The sequence below is a fragment of the Neophocaena asiaeorientalis genome, unplaced genomic scaffold (assembly GCF_003031525.2).
Source record: "Neophocaena asiaeorientalis asiaeorientalis breed wild unplaced genomic scaffold, Neophocaena_asiaeorientalis_V1.1 scaffold54, whole genome shotgun sequence".
Taxonomy (NCBI): Eukaryota; Metazoa; Chordata; class Mammalia; order Artiodactyla; family Phocoenidae; genus Neophocaena; species Neophocaena asiaeorientalis.
The window spans coordinates 1,276,726-1,297,956 of NW_020174938.1; the positions used below are offsets into that span (position 1 = coordinate 1,276,726).

Genomic DNA, 21,231 nt, shown 5'->3' on the forward strand with positions numbered 1-21,231 from the left:
TCGTCGCCTGTTTGTGAATGAGACGCTCAGTTTCTCAATGGAGCCGCGGGGGGCTCGGGCGGACGCAGTGCGGCCGCAGCACTGGCCTTGAGCCGGGAGGGGGGCGCGTTTCCCTCGCTCCCTCCCTCCCTCCCGTCACCGCGGCTTTTGAGGAACGGGGCTGAGAGGCTGCAGCGCAGGTCGCAGGGCCCCGCATCCCCGAGGACTCCTGCAGGAGCCGGAGTGCCGCCGAGGAAGCTGGACGCCGAGGAGGCCGGGGGCCTTCCGAAAATTTCCCCCGCGGCCCTTCGTTCTGGGCTTAGAAAGTTCTCGATTTCACGTTTCCTTTTTTTAATCCCGATTAGCTCCTTGCCTGCACTATTTTTTTTTTTTTTCCGGGAGAGGTGGGGGAGTGTGAGGAACGGAACGAAGAAAATAAAAAAGGATTTCCGCCCAGAAGAGAGCGACAGTTCTGAGAGCTTTTTCTTAAGGAAACAGAAGCGGCGTTTGCGGCCGCTGCGGGCGCCGGGCCCCGCCGGCCTAGCTATGCGCGAGCCGGCCCCGGGCTGCTGAGACGCGGGCACGCGGAAGCGGAGGCCCACCGCACCGGGCTCCCCGCGCTCCCGGGCGACTTCTGTTCGCCGGCGGGAGCGGCGGCGGCGACGGCGGTGGCGGGATGGAGCCCACGACCGCGCCCCAGCCCGACATGGCGCCGGAGCTGACCCCGGAGGAGGAGCAGGTAAGCGGGGCTGCGGCCGCGGCGGTGGGTGTGTCCGGACACCTCAGGCCTAGCCCGGCTGTGCTCTTCGCGGCCGGGGGTCCGCGGTGGCCTCCAACCCCCCGCCCCCGGCGGCCGCGCCCCAGGCCGTCATCCCCCGAAGCCGGGGGGCGCTGCTGGTCACTGCTCTCGCTCCCGGCCTCTTCTGTTTGCTGCTTACCGGTCGCATATTGCCCCCTCCCCTATTCCGGTGATGATTAAAGTTTCTCGAATTGGGGGCCTCCCTTTACCTCTGCCAACATCTCCCCGCCCCCGACGTTTGCAGAACACCTACTTTGCCTCCGGCCCTGCCATCCCTGTACGTGTTTTGCTTCATTCTGTGAGGGTTTGTGGTTTTTTAAGGGCAGGAAAAGCCCCACTTTGGGGGCCGGATTCCTGCGGGGACTGTCTCCCCTCCCCAGGACAGTGATAGGCACTGGGTCCATAGATGCCCTAGATTTTCAGACGAGCCCCTCGGGCTTCTTAGAGGGCTGTGGCCTACTTGGACAGATTCTGGAAGATCCAGGCCTTCTCAGGCTCCCGAAGTCCCTAGCCTTGACCGCCCTCTTTAGCTCTCTGCCGCTGGACGCATCCCCTCACCCCCACTTCCCTCCCCGCATCTCATCTCACTGTCTCCATCTTTCTGAAGCCTACATTGAGCTCCATTGTCCCTTAAAGCTTAAGACTTTCAGTTCCCAGAAGGAAGTGGTTTGTCGTGTCATTTGGGGGGCTTGGGTAAGGGAAGAGCTTAGGGCCTTTATAACTTTCCCTCGCCCACATTCCTGTTGGGGAGACATGGACCACTCCTTCTGAGGATGGTAGGAAAGTCTTGTTAGCTGAGATTGGAACCCTAAAGTCTTTTCGCTGTCTCTTCCTTGATACTGCCCACACCCATGCTCAAATAAATATAGCCATGGTCTGATTTGTTTAAAAACAAAACAAACAAACAAAAAAACCCCTAAAATAAGAAAAAGGTGAACTATGCTGGTAACCCATTTCAAGCTTGCCAGCCCTTGCTCCCAAAGGACCACATTTGGTAGTACAGTCTCTCGTGTGGAGACAGTCTGGTTTTACAAACTAATATTGGTTAATGGGCTTAAGACCTGATTTTTAAAAAACGCTTGACTTTTCTCCTCATTTGTGGAGATGACATTTTTCATATTTGGCTTCAGACCACAGTCTTTTCTTTTGACGCCTAGAGATAAAATCAGCATGGGGAAAAAAAAATCTGCTGCTCTGTATAAGCAGTAGTAATATCCCGGTAACTGAAATTAATGTTAATAAAATGCTAGTCAGGGCCTAGTCCAAGCAGGTGGCCAAGGAGCCCACCTTGCCAAAATTAGGGAAATACTATCAGTACTTCAGCACTAAGGTGTGATGGTGTTCGGTTGATTTTAAAGGGGCAAAACTTTCACTTCTTTTTCTAGGGCTAGTCAGATTTGAAGTTTTTATGTTTCTAAGACTTGAGGGAATCAGTATTCCACTATGAAAATGCCATGTGGGTGTGAGTTAAAAAATTAAAACTGAGAAAAGTAAATATTAAAGTATTCATAGTATTGATAAAGTATTAGCTTTACTCTGTATATGTATGTGTGTATACATGTATGCAACTGTGTTTAGTAAAAATCTTTTACATCGAATGAATGTGCTGGGAATTAACAAGGACTGGATGGAAATAGTAAAATATATGTATATTAAGATCAAGAAGTTATGTGGGGTTTTTTTAACCATATGTTTTCCTACAAAATACCAAGGTTTCTACAGGCACTTCAGAATGTTGAAACACAAACATAAAAGCATAATTCCAATTGTGGTAATGCCAGATAAAATTTCATATTTTAGTTTAATATCACATGAGAGTACTCTTTTTTTTTTTGAGAGTACTCTTAACTGTTAAGATTTCTTTAAAATATCTAAACTAAACAGCAACAAATGCATGTTAGTCTTATCAAAGTAGTTGTCATGGGAAATGACATATTCATTCCATAATGCTGCCTCATTGTTCAAACCAGTTTTAGAACTCATTTGGAGTTGATTTCAAAGCTTGTGGCAGAATCTTTGAAATATCTTCAGTGTTGGAAAAATCTTGTACATTTGAGAGTCAGTTTGATTTTTGGAAATAGAAAAAAATCTTTTGGAATCCTATTTCATGGGTAAAGTAGGGGATCAAACTGGATTAACACAGTTTCAGACCCTTTGTGCACTGTGTAAACTGCTTTAAAGATGTTTCTGGAGCAGATCCCTCTCAAATGGTACCTCTTTCTATACAGTCATGCAAATCATAAACCCAAAAGTTTTCTTGGATACTTTGTTCTCCCTCAGCCCCTGTGTATTATATACATCATCAGGTTTTCCTGAATATCTCCTGAACTCTTTGACTTCTTCCACTACCACCACCATTATCATCAAGCACTGTCATATCCTGACAGAATTTTTGTTTCCTACTTGATCCATCTGCATTCCTTAGCTCTTATTCGAGAAACCAAAGGCAAACTGCAAATCTGATTGCATCTTCCCTTTGGCCTACCTGCCACCAAAATAAGCATTCATAAAACCCTCAGTGGCTTTTCATCGCTCTTGGGATTGACAGCTCTTGAATGATTGTTACAGCTCTTGAATATGGTCTACAATGCCTCAGCCCTTGTGCGGTTTAGATCCCTAGCTAATTCTCACACTTCATCTTTGCTCCAGGCACACTGGCCTTTTGGTCCTGCATTCTTGCCTGTTTCCTTCTGTTACAGGGTCTTTGCACAAGTTGCTTTCCTCTCTCTGGAAATACCCTCCACTGGTAACTCCCTCTTCATCCTTCAGCTCCCAGCTTCCACTTCCTCGGGAAGGTGTTCCTTGATCTCCCCAATTAGGTTAGATCTGCTGCTGGCTCTCAGAGTACCATGTACTGTCCTTTATATCACTTATCACAAGTTTACACTATTTGTATGATTGTATGACTGGAAGCTCCGTGAGGCTTGGAACTGTGTCTGCATTTGCTCACCATCATACGCACATTGCCAGTCATAATGACTGGCACTCAATGGACGTTCAGGAAGTACTTGTGGGATGAAAAGTAGTTCTATATGAGATTTGTACATAGACAGCGTCGTCTCCTTTCAGAGTGGCTTATACAAATAAGGACGGGGGCTTCCCTGGTGGTGCAGTGGTTAAGAATCCGCCTTCCAATGCAGGGGACACGGGTTTGAGCCCTGGTCCGGGAAGATCCCACATGCCGTGGAGCAACTAAGCCCGTGTGCCACAACTACTGAGTCTGCACTCTAGAGCCCATGAGCCTGTGTGCTACAACTACTGAAGCCCGCGCGCCTAGAGCCTGTGCTCCACAACAAGAGAAGCCACTGCAATGAGAAGCCCGCACACCGCAACAAAGACTAGCCCCCACTCGCCGCAACTAGAGGAAGCCTGCACGCAGCAATGAAGACCCAATGCAGCCAAAAATAAATAAATAAAATAATTAAAAAGATAAGGATGTTCCTTATTTTTATATGTTTTTAAGGTCATCATTATTACTTCATAGTTTCATTTCCTATCTAGGCATGTGCTGAACTGATATTATACCAAGTCCTTTGTAACTTATGATGTTTCTTGCCTTTAATTTTTCAGTTCTCAATATTATAAAGCCTACAGTTGAGTTACAAGAAAAATGTATGCTTTGCCTTTAAAAAGTTTACATGAATGACAACAGAGTAATAATAGTAATTGTTTCCTGTGCTCCTGCTTTGAGTCAGGCTCTGTGCTGGGCATTTCACATACAGTTAATCCTCATAAGATTGGAATAATTATCTCATTTTGCAAACGAGGAAACTCAGACTGAGAGGAGGAAATTGCCCAAGTTCACATAGCTAGCAAGTGATGGAGCCAAGATTTCCACCCAGCTCTAAGTTATTCTGCCTCCACTGCAAATGTTCCCTCTATTACACTAACTACCTTACATCTCATGAAGCAATTAACCAGTTTAATAAGATGCCTACATGGGTGTATGATAGCTAATTTTGTGGGGTTTGGTGTGTTTGATTTTGAAGATGCTTTTTTAAAAAATAAATTATTTATTTATGGCTGTGTTGGGTCTTCGTTGCTGTGTGCAGCTTTCTCTAGGTGCGGCGAGCAGGGGCTACTCTTCGTTGCAGTGTGCGGGTTTCTCATTGCAGTGGCTTCTCTCGTTGCAGAGCATGGGCTCTAGAGCGCAGCCTCAGTAGTTGTGGCACACGCGCTTAGTTGCTCCGCGGCATGTGGGATCTTCCCAGACCCGGGCTCGAACCCGTGTCCCTTGCATTGGCAGGCAGATTCTTAACCACTGCGCAACCAGGGAAGCCCTGATGATGCTTCTTAAAATATAATTTAAAAAATGCAGACAGGAAAAAATTTGGAAAACCTTTACTCAGACCTGTTTATTGCTGGCAGAAACATATTGTACAGCCTGTGCAAGAAATTATTTTATTATTATTATTTTTTTAATATATATTTTGCGTTTGCTTTATTTATTTATTTATTTTTGGCTGTGTTGGTCTTCGTTGCTGCGCGGGCTTCCTCTAGTTGCGGCGAGTGGGAAGAACTCTTCGTTGCGGTGCGCGGGCTTCTCACTGAGGTGGCTTCTCTTGTTGCGGAGCACGGGCTCTAGAGCGCAGGCTCAGTAGTTGTGGTGCACGGGCTTAGTTGCTCCGCGGCATGTGGGATCTTCCCAGACCAGGGCTCAAACCCGTGTTCCCTGCACTGGCAGGCGGATTCTTAACCACTGCGCCACCAGGGAAGCCCTGTGCAAGAAATTATGATGGAAATTACTCTTGGAAAAAATTTGTTCCTTAAGATAGAGTTGGCAACTCTCTGTTTTGAGGTATGGTCACAATAAAAATTTATTTTTTAAAATGTGTCCTTTTTCTTTTGTATAAGAGAAATAACTATTCTTAGAGCCAAATATGAAGAATATTATTTCTCGAAACTGTAAAAACCAAGGTGTTTTTGTGTCAGGAATACATTCTTTTTTTGATATTTTTATGTGTAAATATAAAAGCCTTTCTTAATAGGTTGGCAAAATTGTAAATTTGCCAGTGTGAAGGGTAATTTCTACATTTCAGTACTAATCTTCATTCTTATTATGTTATTGTCTTAATTTTATTTTTCCAAAGCATACACTCACATTTGTAACTTGACCTGAAGTTGGTAATTTTATCGAATTTACTAAATTATAATTAACTTCACCACCAGGGATAGTTAAGGGTGTCTCATTCAACTGTTCTATGTCCATGTAACCTACAGAAAGTGGGGCACCTTCGGTTACGTCTATTTGGGGTAAGTTGTGAGGAGAACACCCTCTTTGCAATAAACGCTAACAGAAAGACTTTTAGCGCGGATTATAAAGCTATTTGATGGAATATCTAAGGAATTATAGCCTTTTAGGGTCTTTTGGGTTTTCATGGATTTCCCAGTAACGACCGGTAGGACAGAACAGTAGAGTAGTTTTCTAAAGTAGTTATACTTTTATTCATATCTTCATTTTAGATGGTTTTAATATCTTACGTAGTATTTCTATCACATTAAAAATGATTCATGAGTTTTTAAAAGTTGTTGCAACAAATAATCTACTAGTATTGATTTTCAAAGTCTCCAAAGAAAATTTTTATTTTAGAGTTCATGTTGTGTAGAGCTTATAGCACTGTTGTAAAGAGTAATAAGCTAGTGCACATAGATAGTAATGCATTACATAGTAAGCACTCAGTTAAGTTAGCCATTATCATGATATTCTCCGTCTTTGAATAGTGAAAGATTTTAGAGCCAAGTTAGCTTAAACCAGTCCCAAGAGGGGAAAATATTCATGCTGGGGACCATCACGTAGCATGGATTTTTATGAATGCCAGAAAATAATCATCTTGCAACTTCATAGTATAGTTTTCAAAAACCTATTTTAACTCTGTGCTGTGGTTTGTATTCTTATAACGGGATTTTCTAAAGTTAAAAATTTAACTGCCTTGCAGTGGATTTCAGAGATTTTTGGAATTTTTCCCAAGGGCAGGGGTTTTGTCCTGGTTCTTGTGGCCAAGAACTTCCCTTTTCCCACAGCCTCACATGTCCTGTGCTAAATGTCATCTGTCCCCGTGGAAGTAACCATACGTCAAGGACCAAATGATTCATAATGTTGAGGCCTTCCACAGAGGGGAAGGAGAGGAGGGATAGATGAAGAAGACTCATTCTTTTCATTATTGCCAGTAACTAAAGATATTGTTATTAGCAATTAGGTGAAATCTCATTTGGATGTGAGAGTTTTATTCTCTTAAAACTTCTGAGCGTATCAAGGGTCTTGGGCTTTAGGTTTGAATGTTAAAGAGACCTGGAGGTTTTCTCCAAGGAACCTGACCTCTAATACTTACTAATGAATTGAAAAGTAAGACAGACACTCTAAAAAGGAGCTGAACTGTTTTACAGAGGTAAAAGTTAAAACTCATTGTAGATCAGTACACCTGAGTCTCATTTTATGACTTGTATACCTTTTTTGTGTTGGAAAAGACATAGTAATGTTGGAATACTGCAACTTTGATTTCTACATATTAAGACCCATTTTATAGTAGAATGGCTGGTCCACTGCAGTGTCAAGATTAGATGTCATAACCCCTAACTCTGGTTATTTGTTCAGATACTTGGAAGTTCAGTGAAATTTCAGGCATTTCACACCAGTTTTATCATTCTGCTTTGATGTCTCAGACAATTAGGGGTACTTTCTTTTTCCAAATCAATCACTATCCTCCCCCACCACCCCACCCTATGCCTCCACACAAGAGATCCTTGGTTGGCCTTTCTGGACACTGGAATAGTCACTTTTTTTTTTTTTTAATGAAATTAAAAAAAATTTTTTTTAGTTTATTTTTTGCTGCGTTGGGTCTTTATTGCTGTGCGTGGGCTTTCTCTAGTTGCAGCGAGCAGGGGCTACTCTTCGTTGCAGTGTGTGGGCTTCTCATTGCGGTGGCTTCTCTTGTTGAAGAGCACGGGCTCTAGGCACGCGGGCTTCAGTAGTTGCAGCAGGCGGGCTCAGTAGTTGTGGCTTGCGGGCTCTGGAGCCCAGGCTCAGTAGTTGTGGCGAACAGGCCTAGTTGCTCCACAGCACGTGGGATCTTCCCAGACCAGGGATCGAATCCAAGCCCCCTGCATTGTCAGGTAGATTCTTAACCACTGCGCCACCAGGGAAGTCCCCTAATCACTGTTTTCTATTCCTCTTCCTCTGGAGTAGGGCCAGATATTCCTAGAACAGGTAGTTTAGCCTGCACTGTTTAGTGCTGAAGGACCTGTACTTACTGGAATGAGCCCTTTCATATATGATTTTGAAAAGGCTCATTAGAACCTAACTGAGGTGGCCTGGGGATGCGGGCTGGGAGTGGGAGGCTGGGAAGCTTCAGAGCGCATGGGAAGAGTTGTTTGTTTATTAAGGATTGGTTATCTCTTAGGTCTAGACTATAAAATGATGAAACCAAAACAGTAGATTAGAGGTGACTTTTTCTTTAATTTCTGCTTCTGAGGGAAGTACTCCATTTTTTCTCTGGGAAAGACAGTTTCTGTTATATGTACTGGTTTCCTCTGGAATACCAAATCCATTCAAAACACACATGCACACTTCTTGTCTTTTTGTCCAGCGTGGGTGGCACAGATCTGAGTAGCCTAATAGAATTATTATGAAACCAGAATTTATTCTCAGAATTGATGGGTTGATTCTAAAGAGAGCCATCCATGACTTTAGTACTGAAGTGTTTGGGGACATTAATCCATTAATTACTTTTTCATTGCTTGAACAACTGGCTAATCTTTACCTTTGCATTTGCTTTTCTATACCTCATTATTACACAGTAGACATCATTATTAAAATCAGTCTTTTTTAAAATAGGTTTTTTATATTCTCTACAATGACCATATGTTTCTTTTGTAATTAAAACGAATAACTTTTTGTGGAAAGTGCTGCATGCTCTATACAGGTTTAGTATTATACTTATATATAATTATATATTATAAACTGGTGAGATCACAGTATTTAAGATTAATGCAAATCTGGCCCTTTTCTAAACAGAGATATTTACAAGTGAAATCTGGGCCTTTGGGGAGATGATGGCAATGAGTCTTAGGTAAACTTCAGGAATCCCTGGCTTGCTTTGTGGCTCCAGGCATTTTAATTAATATTTTTGAGTCTGTTTTGTGTTCTTTCCTTAAGGAGCTTTTAGGAGACCTGCTGAATTTAAGTAAAATCTCTTATGGTTACAAAATGCTCAGTAGATATCTGCGATAATAGTATTCTTGCCCTCTATGCTACAGGAGACAATTTTTTTCAGATAAGAATAGGAGGAAAAATTAAGAATCCTACTTTGTAGCAGTGAAATAGAAGATTTCTAGGGAGTCTAAGACTTCTGACAGTTGCCATGCACAAATACTGTATCTAGAAGGTGGTAGTGAGGCTACCTGTGCTCATTTGTTTGTTTGTTTTTAATTTATTTTATTTATTTATTTTTGGCTGTGTTGGGTCCTCGTTGGGTCCAGGCGGATTCTTAACCCCTGGGCCACCAGGGAAGTCCCTACCTGTGCTCATTTGTTTGTTTGTTTTTAATTTATTTTATTTATTTATTTTTGGCTGTGTTGGGTCCTCGTTGGGTCCAGGCGGATTCTTAACCCCTGGGCCACCAGGGAAGTCCCTACCTGTGCTCATTTTATGCTGTTAACACTTAATGAACTATCCATTGGTTCATTTGTTTATTTATTCTTCTAGGTTATAGATTTCTTCTTTAGGCGCACTGATTATCATCTTTTTTTTTTCAGATAAAACTTCAAATGGTCATCTGATGATCTAAAAATGACTCATATTTAGAGTGAAAAGAGTGACGGTTTATATCCTCTTCCATATCTTATTTTAACAGCCTTTGTGAAAAAAATTCTCATTCCACTGTTTATCTCAGTGGTTCTCAACCAGGGTGATTTTAAAACACACCCCCACCCAACATTTGTCAATGACTAGAGATACATTTGATTGTCACAGTTGGGGGGTGCTACTGGGATCTAGTGGGTAGAGGCCAGTAATGCTGCCAAACATCTTATAATGGTGGGCATACAGCCTACCACAACCAAAAGTTAACTGGTCCAAAATGTCAATAGTGCCAAGATTGAAAAACCCTAGTTTATAACTGAAGAATTTTGTAGTTCTTAGGGACAGAGTTACAAATTCTTACTTTTTAATTCAAGGTAAGTCTTTGTTTCACACATTAACTATTCAAATTCTGTGTCCCTAAATACTGGTTTCTGCAATTGATTTCACATACTGAAAAACTCCAGTCTGAAACATAATTATTTTGCAGCATAACCATCACAGAAGATAAAATGAGACGTTTCCACAGCCTTTGCAGGGGTTTTCAGAGATGGGGAGATTTTGTATGACAAGCAGAACACTACTGAGTCCTGCCATGGAATGATGATAATGGGAATTGTAATTTTTGCTTTCCCTTCCAAATATTTCTGTGTTGCTACCAAGTGTCTCTGTTCCTCCAGTGAGTGAGGTGATTATTCTGTATCAATCTCTTTTCCTTTTCATGTTAACGTCTACTAAGAGGAAGGTTTAACAGATCATAAACAGAAATACAATTTGTTCATTTAGGAGTCATTTATTGTCTGTTGCTGTGTGCTAGGTTCTTGTTCAGCATGGATTGAGGGCTCTCTGTCCTTAAGGAATTGCCCTCCAGTTCTCTGTAGGCAGTTCTTGAATTGTGGGGTACCCACCAAGGAGGAGGACCTCTTATCTACAGTGAGGACAGGGACTCAATCTTATACATCCTTAGTGTACATTGTGAGAGTTCAAAATATGTTTGCTGAAGAATGAGTGAAACTGTATACATTGAAATTACTTATTCCTCACACACCCATAAAGTATTATTTTGTTTAGGATGATTATCTTCCTGACATAGGAATGATGTTCAGAGGCTCCACCGAGGAGGCAACACTGGAACTCAAACTCTTCTGATTAAATGTAGTGCCCTCTCTAGTAGACTTCATCTCTCTTAACCACGTGTTTCTATGTATGACACACCTATATACATATACACCAGAAACGGCTCTTTCTTGGCGTTTGTGGGTTAAAAGTTCCTGGTTTCAGCCATTCACAAGTTTCTCTACAGAGATGTGCCTGAATTGTTCCTAGCTGCTTATTGTACATTTATGAAAAATTATATGCTTTAATGGGGTCAGTGAACTTGAAGTTTCATATAGGTCTCTGGCTGTACCTCTCAGAATGTTGTCGGTTTACTCTTTGCCTTTATAAAACCAGTCTTTAGTTTTCTATAGGTACAGTTTAATCTTTCAGATATTATTATCAGCATAATGGGGAAGTATATATGGTATATTTGCCTACCAGTAATTAGGATTAGACTACAGCTCTTTAAATTGTTTTGTCCATGACACCTTCAGTTTGCCCATGTTTTTGTCTGTACTTAAGCTACTACTAGATTTCCCTTCTTAACTCTCGCCAAGTATAAAAGTTGAGGATGAAAATTTTTCCAAAAAAAGGATTTTTTTCTCCTTTTTACTTTCTATACTTACAAGTTTTCTCTTTCTTAGATTTTTTTTTTTTTTTTTTTTTTTTGGTATGCGGATCCCCTGCATCGGCAGGCGGACTCTCAACCACTGCGCCACCAGGGAAGCCCACCTTTCTTAGATTTTTAAAGGAAGAAAAAGAGTTAACTAAGAGAGAGACCTGAAACCTTGAACATGAACATGAGCAAAAGAAAACAGATTTATTTGGGAATGGCCATTTGTCTCATTGACTTTAGCTCTTCTGTCCCAGGAAACTCCAGAAGTGAAGAGAAAACAATATTTCTGGCTAGGTCAGGGATATAGCTAGTAAGATTAAAATATACAGAATTTTCCATCATACTTTTGTTTTCAAAAATAAATCTTTTTAGATTAGGATTCTAAATGTTTTAGCGAAACCATCTGACATTTCTCATACTGAATGCTGGTATACCATTTTGTTTATAGGAAAAACTCAGCATTGTTATGGAATTAAGTTAACAGAAACATTTTTTAAAAATTGAAAACCATCCATCTTTTTTTTTTTTTCCTTTAAGCACCCAAAGCATCATTTTCTTTCATAGTTGATATCAAGCTAGGGAAATGTTAGCTTTGGAGGTGATTTTGTGAGAAAATTAGAAGCAACTAGAAACTTGTGTTGTGAATGAAATTGCTAAGACCATTTGAACATGGAAACTAGTCAGAACCTCTAATTGTTGTCATGCTGTCCTTACAGTGCTACAAGTAATTGTAAAAGCCCACGTCAAACTCATGATAATAATAGTGGCTAAGCACTAATTAGGATGGCTATAATTTTAAAAAAAAGAGAGAGAGAGAAAGAAAATAACAAATGTTGGCATTGCTGGTGGGAATGTAAAATGGTACAGCCACAGTGGAAAACAGTCTGACGGTTTCTCAAAAGATTAAACATAGAACTACCATATGACGCAGCAATTTCGTTTGTAGGTATATATCCAAAAGAATTAAAAGCAGGGAATTCCCTGGCGGTCCAGTGGTTAGGACTCCACACTTCCACTGTAGGGGGCGCAGGTTCAATCCCTGGTCGGGGAGCTGAGATCCTGCATGCCATGCAGCGCAGCCAAAAACAAACAAAAAACAAAGTTATAAAAGAATTAAAAGCAGGCATTCAAATAGATACATGTACATGCATGTCATAGCAACCCGAGTGGCCAATGATAGATGAATAGCTAAGCAAAATGTAGTGTATACATACAATGGAATATTATTCAGCTTTAAAAAGGAAGGAAATTTTTATATATGATACAATATGGATGGGCCTTGAAAACATTCTGAGTACTGAAGTAAGCCAGACACAGAAGACAAATGTATGAGGTACCTAGATAGCCAAATTCATGGAGACAGAGAGTAGAATACCAGGGGCTGGGACGAGATGGAAAGGAGGAGTTATTGTTTGATGGGTACACAGTTTTTGTTGAGGGTGATGGAAAAGTTTTGGGTATAGATAGTGGTGATGGTTATCCAACTTTGTGAATGCATTTAATGCCACTGAGTTGTATACTTATGAATGGTAAAAATTATAAGTATTTTGTATATTTTACCACAGTAAAAAAATAATGGCTAAGCACTATTCAAAGTGCTTTACGGGTTTTAGTTTATTTAGTGAATAATGCAGCTGGTGAGTCAAAGGAAAGAGAATAGGTGTTACTTCCACTTCTCCTCTGGCTGCTGATCTTGAGCCTAGAATCTCTTACATGAGTACCATTTATTGGTTACAGGATGTATCTATGTTAATGATTTGTTAGAATGTGAATTGTCATCTGTTTGAACTCCTGAATATTTCACCTGTGAGATCCAGTTGAGGTTTACTCTGTAGGAGAAAAAGGAGTTTTCTGTGTAGGACAAAGCACTGAGTGTTATGATGCAAACGAACCCATATATGTATAGTGTCCTCATCTCCCCCCGTCCCCCGTCCCAGAACTATACTGGGAATGACTTGAAATATTGTTGATCTAGAGCAGTGGTTCTCAATGTGTAGTCTCCAGACCAGAAACATGGGCATGTCCTCGGAGCTTGTTAAAAGTGCACATATTCAAGTGCATCCCAGACCTACTGAATCAGAAACTCTAGAGGTGAGGTCCAACAATATGCATTTTAACAAGTCTCCAAATGCACGTTCAAGTTTGAGAACTAGTAGTCCAGAGAATAACTAGGGTGCTGTTGTGCTTGTCGGGAAACCACCTAGAAGTGAGTTTAGACACTTAGGCTCACTTCAGAAAGGGAAGGCCTGGATTTACTAATTGGCTGTGGAACTCTAGGTATTAGAGCGAGTCTGAACTGGATGAAACCTGCAGGAATCATCTGATTCTGTACTAGAACTGTGCTGTTCCAAGGGAGAGGAGCAGTAAGGCAAGGTTCTCAAAGACTAGCATTTATCGTGATTTCTCTGATCCAAAGAAAGAGCAGAGGGCTTCCCTGGTGGTGCAGTGGTTAAGAATCCGCCTGCCAATGCAGGGGACACGGGTGTGAGCCCTGGTCCGGGAAAATCCCACATGCTGTGGAGCAACTAAGCCCGTGTGCCACAACTACTGAGCCTGCACTCTAGAGCCCGCGAGTCACAACTACTGAGCCCACGTGCCACAACTACTGAAACCCACGCGCCTAGAGCCCGTGCTATGCAACAAGAGAAGCTGCCTCGATGAGAAGCCCATGCACCGCAATGAAGAGTAGCCCCCACTCACTGCAACTAGAGAAAGCCTGTGCGCAGCAACGAAGACCCAACACAGCCAAAAAATAAATAAAATAAATAAGTAAGTAAATAAATAAAAACAAAGAGCAGAGCCCGTATCTACTTGAGAAATAGAAATGGAACCAGGATGTCTGCAAAACAAGGCATTGAGACACTTGATGTCCACTGCTGATGGCATTACCTAGAGAGATGCTTGGCTTCCAAGGGAGTATTGAATGAAAGAAGACACAGGCTGTTCTGACTCAGCCAAGAAAACCTGCCAGCTTTGACAAGGCCAGTCCATAGGAAAGCTCGTGTTACTCCAATGTCAGTTGCCCTTAGAATCTGGACCTAGAAGTTACCAGATTTTACTGTCTGAGTCCTGCCTGGGAGCTGAGCCCAGTTCTGTTCAGAGTTGAAAATGGGGCACTGCAGTGAGGACAGCCAGATTGTAGGCAGCTTTTCCAGGCTTCATTCTTTGTAGGTTTGCAAATGGCCTCTGAGATACAGTAAGCTGATCTACTTGTACTATTTTATGAGCATGAATAGGTTTGTCCTTTAGTTTATCTGAGAGGCCTCCTTGGATTTGGAAGTATTGATGCAGTGAGTTTGAGATGGCTGAGGTCTGAAATGACTGATGTTGCCTAATTGCAATCTCCCAGCCAGCTGTATGCCTTTGAGGGAGTAATGAAGCTCTAGGTCATGGTCCCAGTTTCCTGAATGTGTGACACTCAGGATTCGGTCACCTGAGGCATAGGTTGGGCTTGGCCTCAGGAAGAAAACAGGAGGGCCAGTTAAATTTGGGGTCGATTAGCAACAGCAGGTCTAATCTGCAGGCCAGGGCCAGATTAGCCTCAGGTCTGACGTGCTGAATCCTAAAGTGTTGGACTAGAAGTCCTCAAGTCACTCCTGTCAGATCCATTTGACATTGGCAAAATTGAGCTTGACGTGTGGGAGAGGGAGAGGAGAGGGGTAGGGAGGGAAAGAGGGAGATGAAGATGGAGGGGAGGAGGTATGGGGGGTGGTGTGTTAGTTATTAGGGAGCAAAGCAGGTGAGAGGTAGCTTCATTGTGTGGAGTGGGAGGGAATATAGAACCAGGAAAGAAGGAACGAGCTACTATGTTTTCAAAGCCTCTCACCATTCTCATCTTTTCCTGGACTGATTCTGATTTGCCAGTGACCTTCTTAAAGTTTAGCATCAGAACTGAAGACAGTTATTACAAATGAAGTCTGATAGGCCCCTTGTTTTGGGCACCATGCTTCTGTAATGTGCTCCAAATTCAAAATAATTTTTGGCAGTTTTAGTAAACTGTTGACTCATAGATTCAAGTCAGCTAAGATTCCTAAGTCTTTTCTTTTTTTTTTTTTGTGGTACGCGGGCCTCGCACTGTCGTGGCCTCTCCTGTTGTGGAGCACAGGCTCCGGATGCACAGGCTCAGCGGCATGGCTCACGGGCCTAGCCGCTCCATGGCATGTGGGATCTTCCCAGACCGGGGCACGAACCCGTGTCCCCTGCATCGGCAGGCGGACTCTCAACCACTGCGCCACCAGGGAAGCCCCCTAAGTCTTTTCTTATGTGCTTCTGTTAAATTTCATCTGGTGCCTCTACAATTGATTTTCTTGCACTTATCCTCAAATATAATTTTGTTAGATTTAATGTTCATTACGATTTGTTGAGCTTTATGAGCCAAAAACTTTACAAATATTATGTTTTCTCCCCTCTTACACCAATTCTGTGGCGGTATTACTCCCATTTTAAAGGTGTAGAAATTAAGGCTCAAAGAAGTAACTTGCTTGCATTCTAAACAATAAGTGGTAGAACCTGGTATTCAAACCCTTGTCTGTCTGACTCCAAAGCCTCACCTTTGAGTACCATTCTAGCCCTTTGTTCTGTCCTGTTTTGATCTTTTAGATCTGTGTTCTCTTTTACAATATATTTGTTCTCTTAGTTTATCTCTCCTCTTACATTGTCCTCGTGACCCAGTGCCCTTATCTAAGTCATTTATAGCAATGGAACCAGGCCAGGGATGGATGCAGAGCAAATCAAGGGAAAGAGTGTGAGCTTTAGAGTTAGACTTGGTTTTGGAATCTTGGTTGTATCATCATGAGAAGTGTGAGTTGGCAAGGTCCTTAACTTGTCTTGGCCTCCATTTCCTCATATATAAAATGTCTTAATACCTGCTGTTGGAAAGATTGAATAAAACATGGATGCAAGGTGCTTGACTTATGGCCTGGCAAGCATACTGTAGGCTCTCAATAAACATTAGTCTATTTGTCTCCCTCCTTTCAGGGAATTCCTTTAAAATCTTTTTTTTTTTTTTTTAATATTCTTTGGGTATGTTTGTGTATTGTTTCCCGCAGGGTATCGTCTGCCCCACTGTGGCAGCACACCTGGCCATAGAAAGGAGTGGTTAAGAACTGTACCATAAATTTCTCTGTGATTATGAGTAAGTAGCTTAATCTCTTTCTGCCTTAGTTTCATCATATATAAAATGTACATATATAAAATCTACTATAAAGAATTGTTATGAGGATTAAATAACTTAATATATGTGAAATCCTTGGAACAGTGCCTGGCAGATCGTGCTGCTTATAATCTTTGCTACTGTGAATATCTGCAAATTACAGATAATAATGCCTACTTTGTAGGGTTATTATGAGAATTAAATGAGGTAAGTAGTCAACTGCTTGACATTTTGACTGGCAAATATACATAAATTAATAGAAGGAAATCTTATTGTCCACAAAGATGCCATGAAATGCTCATCAAATGCCTTGCTGAAAGTAGGTCTGTTCTGTGTTTCAGTGATTTTCAAACTTTATCATGCACAAGAATCATCTGGGATCTTGTTAACATGCAGATTCTGATTAAACAGGTTTGTGATGAGGCCTGTGGTCTGCATTTCTGACTTCCTAGGTTGATGCCACTGCTACTGTAAAGTACGACTGCTGAAGTAAGACTTCACTTTGAGTAGCACTGCTGTATAGTACATTCCTTTACTTTTCAGTCTAATGTATTCTTTCTTGAAAGACTTGTTTTCAGTAAATCACTTCTGGTGATCAGTATTCCCCTTCCTAAAAGCTCAAGGCCCACTTTTTTTTGTTTGTTTGTTTTTGGGTTTTTTTTGGCCAAGCCACTCAGCTTGCGGGACCTTAGTTCCCCGACCAGGGATCGAACCTGGGCCCTGGCAGTGAAAGCGCTGACCCCTAACCACTGGACCACCGGGGAATTCCCTCAAAACCCACCTTTTTAAAAAAAGAATCTATTGGCCAGGGCTAGGTGTATATGTATGTGAAAGAAAGATCAGTTGTGCAGTTTGCCAAGAATTGATGTCAAAATTGTCAGGGACTGGGAACTTTTGTAGCCCTCAGTAGATGCCCCCTCTTGAAGTTAGGACTATGTTTGCTCATCCTCAGGCTTTGATACCTTTCTGGTCGTTTAAGTTCTGTAGCAGATGTTCATCAGGCTCCTATGGAGTTCCCAGGATTGTCAGGTTTTGTAGGTCTGGAGGCTTGGACCGATTTAGAATAATTATGGGCTCTATTATTTTGAACTTCAGCTCTTGCTTTCCACAAGGCTTGTTCTTCCCCTCTTCAGGTTGAAAGTTGTACTTTTTTTTCTTTTTTTTTTTTTTTTTTTTTTTTTTTTACCGGGGCATGAACCCGTGTCCTCTGCATCGGCAGGCAGACTCTCAACCACTGCGCCACCAGGGAAGCCCGTAGGTTGTACTTTTTGATAGAGAAATAAAAGAAGTAGGAGTTGATCTAGACAGTTCTCACAAAGCTCTTTTTGTTATCTTTAGTTTACAGGCCTTGGCTCATTCTGGGCTGTGACTTTCCCAGCCCTTTTCCTTTAGGTCAGAACCACCACTCTATTATTATTATTTTTTTTTACTGTGCCCTCTTCCTTTGTACATGTGTGTGTTTGTGGGAGTGCTTTTAACATCTGTACTCCTTGGAGAATGCTATGCAACCATACTAGTGGTTTCTTTAGCTTGTTCTCATTTTAAATTTGAATTGGCAGGAGTGGGGTGGGATGAACTGGGAGATTGGGATTGACATATATACACTAATATGTATAAAATAGATAACTAATAAGAGCCTGCTGTCTAGCACAGGGAACTCTACTCCACTTCAGTGTACAGTAGAAACTGACACAACATTGTAAAACAACTATACCCCAATTAAAAAAAAAGCAATAGGTTATATCATATCCAATTTAAGTGTAAGCCAGATTGCTCCCGCCCCCAAAAAAGAAAAAAATAAATAAATTTGAATTGGTATAATTCATAATTAATTGCACAATTTATTGTCAGAATCTTGCTTTTGAGGATTTCTTTAAAAAAATACCAACAACTGCCTTCTCTTTAGAGTTTTAGATTATGAGATTTACTTTTGTGAAATCTACATTTTGAAAGCAACATAAAGCACAATGGATAAAAATGTGAGCTTTCTAGAGTCAGAAAAACTGGATTCTGAGTCAGGTTCCACCAATTTTTTTGTTTGGGGGCCTTGGGCATGTTACCTAACAGTTGGAAATCTTAGTTTTCTCAACTGTAATATGGGGATAATGAGAGTATCCACCTCCTAGGGCCACTGAGAGGACTTGACCATCCCTGTAAAACTAAGTGTCTGACTGGCGGTTAGAGCTCAATACCCAATAAATATTTTCTGTTGTTAATAGCTAATTTTGTTAACGGTCTGGTGTTATTTACTGATGTGTAGTAAGGTTTACATAATGCCTTCCCAGATAGCCAGTTATTGGATCCTGTGAAGTAGGCGGGTATTATCCTTTTTTGGATGAGGAAATTATGGGGTGAAAAATTTTGACTGACTTGAGGGCACATAGCTGTGGCAGAATTAGGTCTTTAATACAGGATTGCTGGTGCCACATCTAGGACTTGCTCTCTTTACTGCATCCTTCTGACAGCACTCAGCTGTTGGCTATCAACCTTTTTTCTCTCTTTTTTTTTCCTTTTTTATTGAAGTATAATTGACATACAATATTATATTATTTTCAGGGGTACAGCACAGTGATTTGACATTTATATATATTACAGAAACTGAGGAACAGCCAGATGGAAGAGATGCATAGGGCAAGGTATGTGGGAAGGGGTGCAGAACTTCCATGTCCTCTCCAGGCCCAGGTGCGCCACTCTCCCCAGATCTCTGTGTGTTCACCAACCCAGAAGCTCCTTGGTTATCACACTTTCAAAGATTACATGGTTACTTTCTCTTTGAGACCCTTTCAGTTTTTCAACTAGTTTATGTTCTTGGTCTGAATTAAGCCCAGTATAGTAGTTCCCCCATCCTTTTATTTTTTTAGATTATTTATTTATTTACTTATTTAATTTATTTTTGACTGCATCAGGTCTTAGTTGAGGCATGCAGGATCTTCGTTGAGGCATGCAGGATTTTTCGTTGCGGTGCATGGGCTTCTCTCTAGTTGTGGCGTGCAGGTTTTCTCTTCTATAGTTGTGATGTGCAAGCTCCAGGGCACGTGGGCTCTGTACTTGCGGCGCGGGTTCCAGAGTGTGTGGGCTCTGTAGTTTGCGGCATGCAGGCCCTCTAGTTGAGGCGTGCGAGCTCAGTAGTTGTGGTGCGCAGGCTTTAGTTGCCCTGCGGCATATGGGATCTTAGTTCCCTGAACAGGGATCGAACCCGCTTCCCCCTCATTGTAAGACAGATTTTTTACCACTGGACCACCAGGGAAGCCCCCCCTCATCCTTTTAGAATGAAACTGTCAGCAAGATTTTATTAGATTTTCAATCCCTACCCCCTTTTAAGATAAATTTGATATCCAACTGATGATGAGGTACCTGAAGTTTCCTATCTCTAACATCATCATTACCAGGCCAATTTGGGGATCTGAACCAAGAAACTAATCTATATTCTCCATTATTGAGCAGGCTGAAGTGTACTCCAGCAGCTGTATCTTGTCCATTACTCTCTTTTATCCTCATTCAGAAATTCTTTAGTGTGGTTTATAGATTTCTACTGGGAATATCATTTTGAGACACACTGCCATCCCACTTGCCCCTTTAAGATTTGAATGAGATTTGCCCATCATTGGCATACGGCATTCACAAATTCATTAAACTCAGATTTTCGTGGATAGGGACCATGTCTTATTTATTTCATAAAAGTCATGAACTTTAACTGATTTTGGATATCTCTATTATAGATGTCTTTTTCAAAAAATAATAAACTTCCTTTATTCCTTTGCTTTTTCTCTTTCCTTCAGTCTTTTTATTTTATCTTATTTATTCATTTTTTGACTGTGCTGTGTGGCTTGCAGGATCTTAGTTCCCCAACCAGGGATAGAACCCGTCTGTGCCCCCTGCAATGGAAGTGCAGAGACCTAACCACTGGACCACCAGGGAATTCCCTAGATGTCTTCAGTTAAGATATTGGCAACTTAATTTTCAGATATTTTCTTTTGTGGCTTAATAGTTACCTCTCCCATTGCTTTTCTTATGTCATTCCTGATGTTCTTTCCCAGTTTTATCTGGGAATTTTTCTCTCTTTATTTTCAATTTTAAGCTCTCATAATCAGATTGGCAAGTATTCAGACAAACATGTTCTTCCTACTCCCTGTCAACAACACTCTTTTAGCAGGCTGAGAGCCCATCATCATTCATATATTTACTCATCAGTATGGCACCATATGCTGTGCTTTGTGCTGAGTATGCATTTGTGAGCATGGAAGACTTGGCCCTTGCACCTCCCTAAACTTATAGGCTAATGGGAGCAGGTAGACGATAACATAAGCTTTTATAACACTGTGTGCCTGGGTGGAAGACAGTAAAAACTTCCGGATGAAGAAGTGGGATTTAGACTGACATCTAAAGGGCGAATAGGAGTAAGCCAGGGTTGGGAGGAAGGGAAGGAGAAGAATGTTCCAGCAGGATCTGGAAGGTCAACTCCAATTTATTGACAGTCATAAACATTCCTTCTTTCTTTCTGAAGTCTCAGCCATCAATTGGAAGCAGAGAGAAAAATTGTTACTAAAGGCCTCCCCCACCCCTAGGTTCTCTAAATCCTTTAGATTTTTTTTCCCTAGAAAGACTTTCCAGGGTTCTTCTGGTTGTGTGGTTCACCCCCTTATTAACCAGCTGGAATGGGTAGCAGCTGGCAAGCTGCCTTTGGGTTCTTCCTTATAGGGAGTGACCAATTATGCACCCTCCCCCGCCACTCCCCCCAACCCCTGTCTCCTTCTGGGAAGCTGGATGACTTTGCACTTGCTGATGGTGAGGAG

At 41.7% G+C, this 21,231-nt stretch overlaps 1 protein-coding gene across 2 annotated transcripts in view; it reads left to right on the top strand.

Moving 5' to 3' along the window:
• Nucleotides 1-28: 28 nt before the first annotated feature.
• Nucleotides 29-21,231, top strand: part of PTPN9 (protein tyrosine phosphatase non-receptor type 9) — a 78,210-nt gene continuing 57,007 nt past the window's right edge. Inside the window, exons 1-2 of one of the 2 annotated variants that reach the window (XM_024761785.1) lie at nt 30-718; nt 16,335-16,420. Coding sequence is in view for 1 of the 2 variants with exons in the window: in XM_024761784.1 (XP_024617552.1) it covers nt 656-718 (63 nt within the window). In the remaining variant the exon portion in view is untranslated. Of the gene's footprint in view, nt 719-16,334; nt 16,421-21,231 lie in introns of both variants that reach the window. The other variant, XM_024761784.1, reaches the window with a different exon arrangement.